We start from the raw sequence: 14,216 nt of genomic DNA on the forward strand, positions 1-14,216 counted from the left end.
ACTACGATATGATCTGTGACAGCAGAGGTTTCATCTGCGCAAACATCGACACATTGTATCGGTACTGATAGGTCTGTTTTGAGTCAGAAATGGTCTGGCGTGCTGTTTCTGTCACTCTGGGGAAGCGATCCTGCAGATGGTTAGATGGTTGCGCACAGCCTGTCATTCTTGATGTTGGGATGTTACTGAAGGTCGCCCACTGCGTTAACGGTCTTAAATGCTCTTAGTGACCTGATACAACCCCTGCTGTCCTAACATGAACATTAAAATGATTGTCTACCCTCCATGCAGTCTGGACAACTTACAATCGTCCCACGAATTGGTTCCTCTGATCTCTCATAAGACGTGGCATGGTGGTTGTGTGAAAACAAAAATGATTTCAGGTGAGCTTGGGACCAGCTTTCATTGGTAGGGTTGTCACGACATGCACGTGCATTTTCATTTTACCATGTCTGCCTTTTTCGGTGCGTTTGATCGATATGCGTTTTCAAAGAAAACACACTGATGTTGGTAATAACTGTCAATTTGGACTGAAAAGCATGTTAAGAAAACGGTACAAACATAATAAAAACACCACCTTGCAAGAACAAAATTGTGCATTTGGTTTTGCAAAGCGACGTTTCTTTTGTGGTTCAGTATATATTGCAGGCATATCATACTAGAAGAATATCATGTTGGAGGCATATCATACTGGAAGAATATCATGTTGGAGGCATATCATACTAGAAGAATATCATGTTGGAGGCATATCATACTGGAACCCTAATATTATACTGGAGGAGTATCATACAAGAAGCTTTAGGGAACTAAAATTGAGTGATTTTGCCAGTGACAAGCACAGGAACTTCTGTGTGCACTGGAATTTCTTAGGCTTTTATTGTGCATGTATTTGTTTGTTTTCTTAACTGCTCTGAAATGACATTTCTGATTTACATTATCAAGTCCTGGAAGTAATATTGTACAAACCTTTTATTTCTATCTAATCCACAATGTATTTTAATTACCAGAATTTATCTTTTCTAAAAGCAAATCTGACAATTAAATGATATAGTTTTGACATTGTAGAATACTGTCTCTTAGGAGAACTTATATTTGATCAGCTGGAAGTTTCATCACCCTTGCTATGGAATACCTTAACATACCAAAAGCTAATTCAAGATATGGTTGTGAAATTACTCACACATTCTCTAAATAACCCCAGTGGGACATTTCAGTGACTCCTTGCACAATCCTCATGTAGGCATTCCAGCACTCAATATCCAGGGTCAACAGGGTCTATAATGAATGAAACAGCAGATCAAGTGCCCATGGGCACGTGGGGGTGGAGCACTTCAGCAGAAGTCGTGTTTCACCATAGCTACAATAGACGGCCATGTGTGGCCTGCCTCCGTATCCTGCGTGGATGCCATGCTGCCAAGTTCCTCTGGGCTCTGGTTATTTTTGCCATCATTGTTTTTCACATGATTCAATAATCCCAAAAATAATGTGCCCAAAGCTGAGTTATGTTTACACATTGCAGAACAAGGCATCATTAGAGAAAAAAAAGCCATTTGCTTTGAAGGTTGCAAAATGTTGTTATTGGTGCGGAGTAGTTAGTGGATGCTTCAGATAGCTATTGATTCAGGTGAAAATTCAGCTGTTAGTTAGTCAGGAGATGATTCAATTGTTAGTTATAGATTCTGAAGAAGATTCTGTTGTTCGTTATACATTCAGGAAAAGAATCAGTTGTTCGTTATACATTCTGTAGAAGGTTCAGTTTTTGTTATACATTCAGTAGTAGGTTCAGTTGTTAGTTATACATTCAGTAGAAGGTTCAGTTGTTAGTAATACATTCAGTAGAAGGTTCAGTTAATAGTTATACATTCAGGAAAAGAATCAGTTGTTAGTTATACATTCAGGAAAAGAAACAGTTGTTCGTTATACATTCTGTAGAAGGTTCAGTTGTTAGTTATACATTCAGGAAAAGAATCAGTTGTTAGTTATACATTCAGTAGAAGGTTCAGTTGTTAGTTATACATTCAGTAGGAGGTTCAGTTGTTAGTTATACATTCAGTAGAAGGTTCAGTTGTTAGTTATACATTCAGTAGAAGGTTCAGTTGTTAGTTATACATTTTGTAGAAGGTTCAGTTGTTAGTAATACATTCAGGAAAAGATTCAGTTGTTAGTTATACATTCAGTAGAAGGTTCAGTTGTTAGTTATACATTTTGTAGAAGGTTCAGTTGTTAGTAATACATTCAGTAGGAGGTTCAGTTGTTAGTTATACATTCAGTAGAAGGTTCAGTTGTTAGTTATACATTCAGTAGAAGGTTCAGTTGTTAGTTATACATTTTGTAGAAGGTTCAGTTGTTAGTTATACATTCAGTAGAAGGTTCAGTTGTTAGTTATACATTCAGTAGAAGGTTCAGTTGTTAGTTATACATTTTGTAGAAGTTTCAGTTGTTAGTAATACATTCAGGAAAAGATTCAGTTGTTAGTTATACATTCAGTAGAAGGTTCAGTTGTTAGTAATACATTAAGTAGAAGGTTCAGTTGTTAGTTATACATTCAGTAGAAGGTTCAGTTGTTAGTTATACATTCAGTAGAAGGTTCAGTTGTTAGTTATACATTTTGTAGAAGGTTCAGTTGTTAGTAATACATTCAGTAGGAGGTTCAGTTGTTAGTTATACATTCAGTAGGAGGTTCAGTTGTTAGTTATACATTCAGGAAAAGAAACAGTTGTTAGTTATACATTCTGTAGAAGGTTCAGTTGTTAGTTATACATTCAGGAAAAAGAATCAGTTGTTAGTTATACATTCAGTAGGAGGTTCAGTTGTTAGTTATACATTCAGTAGAAGGTTCAGTTGTTAGTTATACATTTTGTAGAAGGTTCAGTTGTTAGTAATACATTCAGTAGAAGGTTAGTTAGTTATATACATTCAGTAGTAAAGGTTCAGAAGTTCAGTTTGTACATTCAGTAGTTGTTAGTACATTCAGTAGAAGGTAGTTGTTAGTTATACATTCAGTAGAAGTTTCAGTTGTTAGTTATACATTCAGTAAAAGGTTCAGTTGTTAGTTATACATTCAGTAGAAGGTTCAGTTGTTAGTTATACATTTTGTAGATACATTCAGTAGAAGGTTCAGTTGTTAGTTATACATTCAGTAGAAGGTTCAGTTGTTAGTAATACATTCAGTAGAAGGTTCAGTTGTTAGTAATACATTCAGTAGAAGGTTCAGTTGTTAGTTATACATTTTGTAGAAGGTTCAGTTGTTAGTAATACATTCAGGAAAAGATTCAGTTGTTAGTTATACATTCAGTAGAAGGTTCAGTTGTTAGTTATACATTCAGTAGAAGGTTCAGTTGTTAGTTATACATTCAGTAGAAGGTTCAGTTGTTAGTTATACATTTTGTAGAAGGTTCAGTTGTTAGTTATACATTCAGTAGAAGGTTCAGTTGTTAGTTATACATTCAGTAGAAGGTTCAGTTGTTAGTTATAATTGTGAAGAAGATTCAGTTGTTATAGATTCAAATTTTAGTTAGTGATTCAGTAGAAGATTTGGTTGTTCTTGTTCTTGCTCAGAAGTTGTTTGATGAAGGTTGCAACTAGTGGTGTTCCGATGATCGAAAATACTCGAAAATCGATCCAAAGAAGGATTAAAAATGATTATCGATTGTAAAAAACATATTTTCAATTAATCAGAATTTTGTTGATTTAGTATAACACACTTGAATGAAGTAAAGTAAAAATTAAATTTGACAAATATTCACAAACAAACATGCACTCAACAGCGTAAAGCTAAGTGCATTGTAACATTTTAACCACTTTTATTGTTTAATTACAATTCGGGTGTCTTTCTTGCATGCGTGTATTTCATAGCCTGACAGTATAAGTTATAAAAAACATTCATTAGAAAAACCTGGGGAAAAACCCTTGAAATTGGTGATAACATTAAAAATGTACATACTTCGATTATAATCGATAATCGTTCACCACAATCCTCCGATAATCGATAGTGGATTTGGTTTCCGATTCCCAACACTAGTTACAACATTCAAGGCCTCAGTAAAGCTCTCAAGAAATTTTATGGTAGGAACGTGGAGGACAAAAATGATGTCCTATGGAATTCCCTATTTTGACTTATACCATACGTTCTGAATGATTTCAGGTGAACAAATGACTAGACTTATGTTTATGACGGGTGCCACCGGTGGGACAGGATACATTCACCTGGTATCATCACTATTTCATAGTGATTCATAAACACATGCTCTGTCATCGTATCGCATGGTGACAATCAGTTAATTGTCTGGTTTAGACTTGATTTGTTTACAAACAACATCATACAGCTGTAATACTGCGACTCTGCTTTTGGTGGAGATTTTTTTTTGCTACTATTTATAGATTCAGGGGTAGATTCGGCCATTATTTATCCATCCAGGAGAGTGAGTGAGTGAGTTTAGTTTTACGCCACTTTTAGCAATATTCCAGCAATATCAGGGCGGGGGACACCAGATATAGGCTTCACATATTGTACCAGTGTAGGGAATCAAACCCAGGTCTTCAGCACTAGGCTACCCCACCGACCCCCCAATTCAGGAGAAGATTCAGCTGTTATTATCAATCAGGAGAAGATTCAGCTGTTAGTTATAGATTGACATGATGATCTAGCTCTAAGCTATGTCTGGTTTGAGTTCAAGTGTTAGCTCAACATTGGCAGTAAACTTTCCAACATACTTGCTTCAAACATGCTCAGTCTCACCATTTTGGCCAGTTTGGGAATTCCAGGACAGAATTCTTGTATTCCACATTTGTCACAAGAAGCAATCTGCAGAGGTACAGATAAGCTACATATCTGCGTAAATTATGCAAATATTTATGTGAAAACCAAATTCCTATTAAGTCTGTTGCATACAAGTACACTTGAATTTTTGTAAATACTCAATAAACTTGATTTTACACATGTACGCACAAAAATGTCAAATCTTCGCTTGGAGGTTACTGAGGATAGCTAAAATAACTGAGGTATATTGAGAGCTTCTATTTCAGCACATGTACTTTGTAACTTTCTTATCGTTTCTCATATTACTGATCAATTATATATAAAAACACATAAACCAACATTTAAACTTTATTATGTTTTTACAATTAATGGAAAATAGCAAAATACTGAATTGAGTTTGAGTGAGGTAAGTACAATTCATTTGGTTATTCATATGAAAATTAGGGTACCCAAATGAGATGAACACAAGCACAATATTGCTAAAAGCAGAGTAAAACTCAACTCACTCACTCACTTACTCATGTTAAGTTGCCATTCATTTGGATCGAGTTTGAATTCCCTCTTTCAATTTTTTGCTGAAATGAAGATCCCCCCAAATCAAGTTCATGCAGGAAATCAAATTTTTATTCTGTCATCAACTTTATGTTTTGATATTAATATAAAAAATGTACATTTCACATTTGCCACAAAAGCCTTCAACACTATGTGGTTATTTATGTTAAAGCCACCTTCAAGCGTTGTTGTAGCAATGGGCATCACATGGAACATAGACTGTTGATGGGATGTTCCGCCAGGTGTTTGGCAAGACAAGCCGGAAAACTCTGCTGCAGCAATTGCTAACAACAAATACATGGATTAATTTGGCACACTTCATGAGTTCCAATATGGAAAAGAATACTTCTTGAAAAAACAATTGCATTCGGAAATGATTAAACATCGATTGAGGTTTGTGTATGTTTTGCATTCAGCAGCAGTATCCCAAACCTCATCCGATTCATCCCTCAGGGTGTGTGCCGCGATCAAGGAATTAGTGCATGCAGAGTAAGGATGAAAGAGAAGCAATTATGCCTCCGAGTCCTCCAAAGGTGTTTCAGTACATTCCCCCATCCCATGCAAGAAGCGGAAACCTGGATCATAATTGATTTTAAGTTGGCTCGAGGGGCACATTGTGTGAGTGTGGCACCCACATAATTGAAGGGGGATCACCACACAGGAGGCTGTCATTAATATTGGACAGCTCTTCCGGCAGGGCTCCTTTTTATGACATAATCTTTGAAAAGAGGTTTTATTATCTCTGTATGCATCTGTGTCTTTTTCCTGTGTCTACAGAAAATGGCTTCCTTTTTCTCTTGTAATGTTGTCTTGGAATGTAGTGATCAGTATGTCTGTCCATCTGACCTTCTGTCCAACCATCTGTCCAAGACCCATCCATGCATTTGACCTTCTGTCTGACCATCTGAGACCCATCCATCTGACCTTCTATCTCACTATCCATCTTATCTTGTCTTTGACCATGCATCCATCTGACCTGTCTTCTGCTCATCCATCCTGCTGATGTCTTTCGGAAATATCATATGACCATCCATCCATCTGACATCTGTCTGAACCCGTGAAAGTCTCTGGTAGAATATTAATCTTCAGTAACCCATGCTTGTTGTAAGAGGTGACTAACGGGATCGGGTGGTCAGGCTCGCTGACTTGGTTGACACATGTCATTGTATCCCAGTTGTGCAGATCGATGCCCATGCTGTTGATCACTGGATTGTCTGGTCCAGACTCGATTATTTTCAGACCGCCGCCATATAGCTAGAAAATTGCTGAGTGCGGCGTAAAACTCAACTTACTCACTCACTCACTCACTGACATCTGTCTGATCATAAATTCATCTGACATCCATCCAAAGATCATTTCTGTCTGAAATTCATGACTGCCCATCCACCTGCTAATTCATCCATCCATTAATCTTACTGCCCATCTGTGATCCATCCATCCCACTGAAAATCCATGCATAAATCCATCAATAAAATTGTCCATCAATCATGTGTCCATCTGCCCATCCATCCATCTGAGATCCATCATTCTGACCATCTATGTATCTAAGAATCATCCATCCATCTGACTTTCCATCTCAGATTATCCACATCCAAGATGTGATCCAATCTAAGATCGATAATCCCATCCATCTGCCAAGCCATCATATTTTCATTTCCAGGTATTTCTCACATCAATATCTCAAGTTGTGCCTTTGGGTGTATTTTTAATTTTTATTTCATCATGTCACAATGCTCTATAAACTTTTTATTAAGATGAATTGTGAAGCCATTACTACACAGGTATTGATTATAGGACACACGCCTTCAAGCCATTAGTTTGTATGTGCCAATCCAAAATGTCACAAAAGTGTCATAAAATTTAAAGTTTGAGAGTCTTTTCTTCTTCCAGTCAGTGAGTTAACTAATATTGGTTGAGAAAAATCTTCAAAGTAGGTTAATATCTGCTGGAAGATAACCCTTCACTTGTCACTTTGAAACACTTTTCTTTTATTGTAACTTTTCCCCGAAGCCAGTTTTTAGCTGCTGAATTATTTTGAAAAGCATCACAAAGTAAAGAGCAACTATTCATTAACCCTTTGCTACTTAGATAATTTGAAGCCAATCAGGTGAAGTACGGTGCAATTTTTTCTCCTTCACAAACCTTTCTGAATAATATTTTAACGTCAAGAAATTTATTCTTTGATATTATTTGGGTTATGAACAAATTGCAGATTCTATGGATTTAAAAATGACCTCTGCATGTTGTCATAATCATTGCCATTTCTAACAAATTATACTCTCAGAATTAGCAATTGGTGGATCTGTCAAGAGGAATGGTTGATATTTTTTGTATCAGCTTTAGATCAATTGGCAAATGACTGGTTCATCTTGATATTGGTCACTCATGAAGATCCGGGTTAGAATTGGTCTTCTGTAACCCATGCTTGTCATAAGAGGCCACTAACGGGATCAGGCTTGCTGACTTGGTTGACACATGTCATCGTATCCCAATTGCATAGATTGATGCTCATGTTCTTGATCACTGGATTGTCTGGTCCAGACTCGATTATTTACAGACCGCCACCATATTGCTGGAATATTGCTGAGTGCGGTGTAAAACTCATTGTCATTGTATTCGAAGTGTGCAGATCGATGCTCATGCTGCTGATCACAGAATTGTCTGGTCCAGACTCAACTATTTCAGATCACCTCCATATAGCTGGAACATTATTGGGTGTGGGGTTGAACAACAAAGAAGAAACCAACAATATTAGTACCCAAGTTTTCATTTTGACAATAGTTGTGTTTTGCAAGGTGACAAGAACAATTGGGACATTTGTTCTCTCTGCCGTTGTCCAACTCACAGACAAATACGTGAATAAAATGGTTGTCAAGAAGGTTCAATAAGTAATTTGTTGACATCCAATTCAATTACAGTGGAAGCCCTCTAAACCGGCATTTGTTGGGACCGGCACAAAATGCCGGTATAGAGGGCGTGCTGGTTCAGAGGGCGGTTTATGATCATAAATTAGCTTCTACCGAGCCCAAATTTTAGTGCCGATATTGAGAGAATGACGGATTGGAGGGCTGCCTTTTTAGAGGGCTTCCGCTGTACTGACAATATCAAAACTACTCTCACAAATTTAAAACATTTACTACATATCACCTCATGAAACAACAACTTGTAAAGACTCGAAAACTAAAAACATCCCCAAACTAATACCATTATCCAAATCGATTTACCCATATGAGAACTTATATTTGTTATATTATCTGATGATCACAAAAGATGAAGCAGTGCTATTATTGAAGCATGTTTCTTGCGAGATGATGTTCTATCAAACGATGAATCCAAACTGAAATTTCACAGATTGCTTTGAACCTCTTTCTAAAATTCCTGGTCTCAGCTTTGTGAGCGTCAGTGTGAGACCCTGAATTGACTGATGGTGAGATCTTTAAATTCCGTTTGACTTTATCTCCCTGCGATACGTCAGCAAAGTGAGCCAGCTTGTCCTCCTGGAAGGGTTTATGTGTTTGAAGTTTGATTATGCTGTATGGTTTGATACCCAATATTCTTTGATCCTGCTCTTGAGATATTGGAAAACGGTTGGCAGTGTTGGCCTGTAATTTGATGTCGCAGATAGAGCTTGGTTTGATGGGGGCTGTGAACATCAAATACATTTTGGAACATATGGCTGTGTTAAAGATGGTATTTCAGTATATCAGGTTTGATGTGGTAGATTATTTGGGGCATATGTGTTAAGTAATTTAGTGACTTAGGTGATACTGAATAGCAGACACAGTATGCTGTGGGTCTGCGTGAAGTCATCTTTATATAAGATCACAAACATCAATACTATGTCAATTCCTTACTGTGTACAACCTTTGTATATTCAGCAAATTAAGGAACGCATTTGAAAGCATCCAATATTGATACACTCTGCATGATAGACCCACATCATAGAAACCAACAAATGATGTATCAAATAGATGCTGGGGATATAAGAACACCTAGACCTCTGAAGGCTGTGATGACTCTATTGAACTGTTGTCATAAACATAAAAAAGATAAATCTCTGTTGAAGTATGATAAAATAGAACCCTATTACCACAGAACACTCTAGAACACAGATAACGAAGAATTCAGTTATTGTATAACTCAGATCTCAGATCTCTGATAACATACAGCTCTGTCACCATAGAATGTTCTAGAAACATGATGGCACAGGACTGTGTTGGGATAGATCTCTAAGACAAGAGAACTTTCATAATGTAGATTAGCCACGATATGGCTGAAATACTGTCGGTGTGACTTAAAATCTTAACTCACTCACTCATAATATAGAACTCTGTTGCCATAGCACCCTGACAACATACAGTTCTGCTACCAAACAGCGTTTTAGGGGTCTGAAAACCTAGAGCTCTGTTACCAAACTCTGATATCCTAGAGCTCTGTTAACAGAGAACCCTGATATCCTAGAGCTCTGTTAACAGAGAACCCTGATATCCTAGAGCTCTGTTATCAGAGAACTCTGATAATCTAGAGCTCTGTTACCAGAGAACTCTGATATCCTAGAGCTCTGTTACCATAGAACTCTGATATCCTAGAGCCCTGTTACCAGAGAACTCTGGTAACACAGATCACTCTAGAACTCTGAAACCATAGCATTCAGAGACAGACCTGTTTTACTTTCCAATGGGGATAATCTCTGAAGATGTTGCAGATACTCCTCACAGTGTGATACATTTCTTAAACTTTCGATAAAAAATGACCAATCTGTGATCCATTGAATGAGAACTGATGCTTGAAATGGGATACATTCTCATTTGCTCACTGACAATGATTTTGATTATTTTCTTTGACCATCACACAACCACCTAACTCAGAGGACAAGCATGAGGGGAGGTGAAAAGGTTTTACAAACTCACTACCTAAAGTTGTGAAACAGCTATGCCGCTAGTAGTATTGCGTATATTGATCTTTCATGAGATACCTGTGAAACAGTATTAATATTGTGATAACTGGAAGAAAGATACCCTACTGATATCATGGAGAATTCTAAAACTGAGTACAGAGCTGTAGTTCATGTCCTCACACTAGAGGGCGCCAACACAAGTACAGTCCACGAGTACAGTCCTGACCTGGAACCCAATCATTATAACCTGTTTCGAAATGTGAAGTCTCACTTGCATGGAAGACGATTTGCCAATGATGAACTCAAGGCTACAACAGAAGCTTGGTGTAGGGACCAGTCAAAAGACTTCTCCATGATATCAGTAGGGTATCTCTTCCAGTTATCACAATATTGATACTGTTTGTTTCACAGGTATCTCATGAAAGAACAATGAATGCAATAATGCTAGCAGCATAGGTGTTTCACAACTTTAGGTAGTGAGTTCGCAAAACCTTTTGACCTCCTGTCGTATGTTAACCGACAAGTGTTGACGGTTGTTCAAGCCTCGTCTTTAACAGCGCTTGATATTTTATCGTTGTGTTGCAGGTTCGAGTGTTCACATACCTAATAGGGAAGGAAGTCTCAGACAATCGACAGGTCAAGTGGATGGCTTGTGCTAATAAAGGTAATTTTAACATACACAGTAAGCCCCTGAAAATGTTTTTGAACACTGTGATATTTAAAAAAGAAAATCGAAACAAAACAAAATACATGGGGTAAGAGGATGTTGCAATTGAAACAAATTCTATGGTTTAATTGTTTGTGTTGTTTTATGTCACAGACAAAAGTTTTTCATCTGTCATACCACTGATGGTGGTGGGGATTTGGTTCAAACTGTTTGACTGATGTTTAAAAATTAAGTTGGGACATTTTTGATATTGGTTGAAGTACTACCAGAGGGTAATAATTTTCATTATTGTCATTTATTATTTCAGGTGATCATAAACACATTTCTACAAGAGCTGACGTTCAAGAGAATGTACAGGTAATATGAATGTATGTTTGATGAAATGGTGTGCCCAAAGATGACAGTTCTGTGTCATATTTTCAGGATGGATATTATCTGGCTGCACTGGTGTGAATTCTAACCGTGATGCTATAGATATCTTTGCTCTAAATGCACCGCTAATGGTGAATAGGTGTTTTGGCTTTGAACAGTATTTCAATAATGTCATGCTATATGTGTTGCAGTTTTGTGGAAATCCACTAGACCAATCCATCCTTAAACAAGTAGACCTACCCATCCTTGAACCTCTAGACCCACCAGCATTAAACCACTAGACCTACCCATTCTTGAACCTTTTGGCAACCCATACTTGAACCTCTTGACCAACCCAGCAATAAACCATTAGACCTACCTGTCCTTGAACCTCTTGGCAAAGCCCTCCTTGAAACCTCTAGACCAACCCATCCTTAAATATTTAGACCTTCCCATTCTTGAACCTCTTGGCAAACCCATCATTGGACCTCTAGACCAACCCAGCATTAAACCACTAGACATACCCATCCTTGAACCTCTAGACCAATTCAGCAATAAACCCCAAGACCTACCCTTCCTTGAACCTCTTGGCAAACAAATCCTTGAACCTGTAGACCCATCAGCATTAAACCACTAGACCTACCCATCCCTTAACCTCTAGACCAGCCCAGCATTAAACCACTAGACCTACTCATTCTTAAACCACCTGGCATACTCTTTCTAGATCTACTTTGACAAACTGCCTTCAACCACTAGGCCATCCTGCCATCATTCACTTTGCCATAAACCACTTGGCTATACTGCCATCATCCACTAGGCCATCCTGCCTTCAGCCACTTGGCCATCCTGCCTTCAACCACTTGGCCATCCTGCCTTAAACCACTTGGACATCCTGCCTTCAACCACTTGGCTATACAGCCTTCAACCACTTGGCCATCCTGCCTTCAACCACTTGGCCATCATCCACTAGGCCATCCTGCCTTCAACCACTTGGACATCCTGCCTTCAACCACTTGGCCATCCTGCCTTCAACCACTTGGCCATACTGCCTTCAACCACTTGGCTATACAGCCTTCAACCACTTGGCCATCATCCCCTAGGCCATCCTGCCTTCAACCACTTGGCCATCCTGCCTTCAACCACTTGGCCATACTGCCTTCAACCACTTGGCCATCCTGCCTTCAACCACTTGGCCATCCTGCCTTCAACCACTTGGCCATCCTGCCTTCAACCACTTGGCCATCCTGCCTTCAACCACTAGGCCATACTGCCTTCAACCACTTAGCCATCCTGCAATCACTGCCATCCTGCCTTCAACCACTTGGCCATACTGCCTTAAACCACTTGGCCATCCTGCCTTCAACCATTAGGCCATCCTGCCTTCAACCACTAGGCCATCCTGCCTTCAACCACTTGGCCATCCTGCCTTCAACCACTTGGCCATCCTGCCTTAAACCACTTGGCCATCCTGCCTTCAACCACTAGGCCATCCTGCCTTCAACCACTTGGCCATCCTGCCTTCAACCACTTGGCCATCCTGCCTTCAACCACTTGGCCATACTGCCTTCAACCACTAGGCCATCCTGCCTTCAACCACTTGGCCCTGCTGCCTCAACCACTTGGCCATCCTGCCTTCAACCACTTGGCCATACTGCCTTCAACCACTTGGCCATCCTGCCTTCAACCACTGGCCATCCTGCCTTCAACCACTAGGCCATCCTCCTTCAACCACTTGGCCCTGCTGCCTTCAACCACTAGGCCATCCTGCCTTCAACCACTTGGCCCTACTGCCTTCAACCACTTGGCCATCCTGCCTTAAACCACTTGGCCATCCTGCCTTCAACCACTAGGCCATCCTGCCTTCAACCACTAGGCCACCCTGCCTTCAACCACTAGGCCATCCTGCCTTCAACCACTTGGCCCTACTGCCTTCAACCACTAGGCCATCCTGCCTTCAACCACTTGGCCATCCTGCCTTCAACCACTTGGCCATACTGCCTTCAACCACTAGGCCATCCTGCCTTCAACCACTTGGCCCTACTGCCTTCAACCACTTGGCCATCCTGCCTTCAACCACTTGACCATCCTGCCTTAAACCACTAGGCCATCCTGCCTTCAACCACTAGGCCATCCTGCCTTCAACCACTAGGCCATCCTGCCTTCAACCACTTGGCCCTACTGCCTTCAACCACTAGGCCATATCCGGGTTCGATTCCCCACATGGGTACAATGCGTGAAGCCCATTTCCTGTGTCCCCCGCCGTGATATTACTGGAATATTGCTAAAAGCAGCGTTAAACCGTACTCATTCATTCACTTGGCCATCCTGCTTCAACCACTAGGTCATCCTGCTTCAACCACTAGGTCATCCTGCTTCAACCACTAGGTCATCCTGCTTCAACCACATAGGTCATCCTACTTCAACCACTAGGTCATCCTACTTCAACCAGTTAAGCAACTGATCCTGAAGCCACTTAGCCACTTGCGAAACCACCGTGGAGCTCTTCCCCAAGTAACCAGGATGTTACCTAAAAGAAATAGCTCTATCTACCTCCATCAGGGCTAGCTTCACCAGCTTCATCCGGAAAAGGCTGATGTAGTGATGAACTATTGCTGCAAATGAGTCTGAATAATAGATACCAAGGTATTCACAGGATAAAACTGTTTAGGACAAGCTTCCGACAACTTCCGACAAACACATAACTGCCTCACTTCCGTCTTGACTTGACGTTTCAAGTATGACCGGAATCGGCAGACCACAATTACTGAACCTCTAGTGGTAGGAGTATTTTATTGATACTTCTGGTTTTCAATGTAAATAGGGCAATTAAGCATTATTTCTTCTCTGTGTCCCTCTTCTTCCCATTATCTCAGACATATCCATCAGTTTTTCAAGACACCCAGCTTCCTGAATTGATAAATTGAGATACATTATGCCTTGCTTGTTGCATGCAAGACGTCGCTATATTTCCACGGATCACGTTACCTAAT

The 14,216-nt window shown here is 39.7% G+C and overlaps 1 protein-coding gene across 1 annotated transcript in view; it reads left to right on the top strand.

The window, feature by feature from the left end:
- LOC124287824 (voltage-dependent calcium channel subunit alpha-2/delta-3-like) overlaps nt 1-14,216 on the top strand; it is a 315,010-nt gene that overhangs the window by 262,215 nt on the left and 38,579 nt on the right. Inside the window, exons 11-12 of the mRNA XM_046724285.1 lie at nt 10,794-10,872; nt 11,183-11,232. Coding sequence (XP_046580241.1) covers nt 10,794-10,872; nt 11,183-11,232 — 129 coding nt within the window. The remainder of the gene's footprint in view (nt 1-10,793; nt 10,873-11,182; nt 11,233-14,216) is intronic.

Source organism: Haliotis rubra, unplaced genomic scaffold (genome assembly GCF_003918875.1).
Source record: "Haliotis rubra isolate DU_JTF1 unplaced genomic scaffold, ASM391887v1 Scf406, whole genome shotgun sequence".
In the NCBI taxonomy this organism is placed as follows: domain Eukaryota; kingdom Metazoa; phylum Mollusca; class Gastropoda; order Lepetellida; family Haliotidae; genus Haliotis; species Haliotis rubra.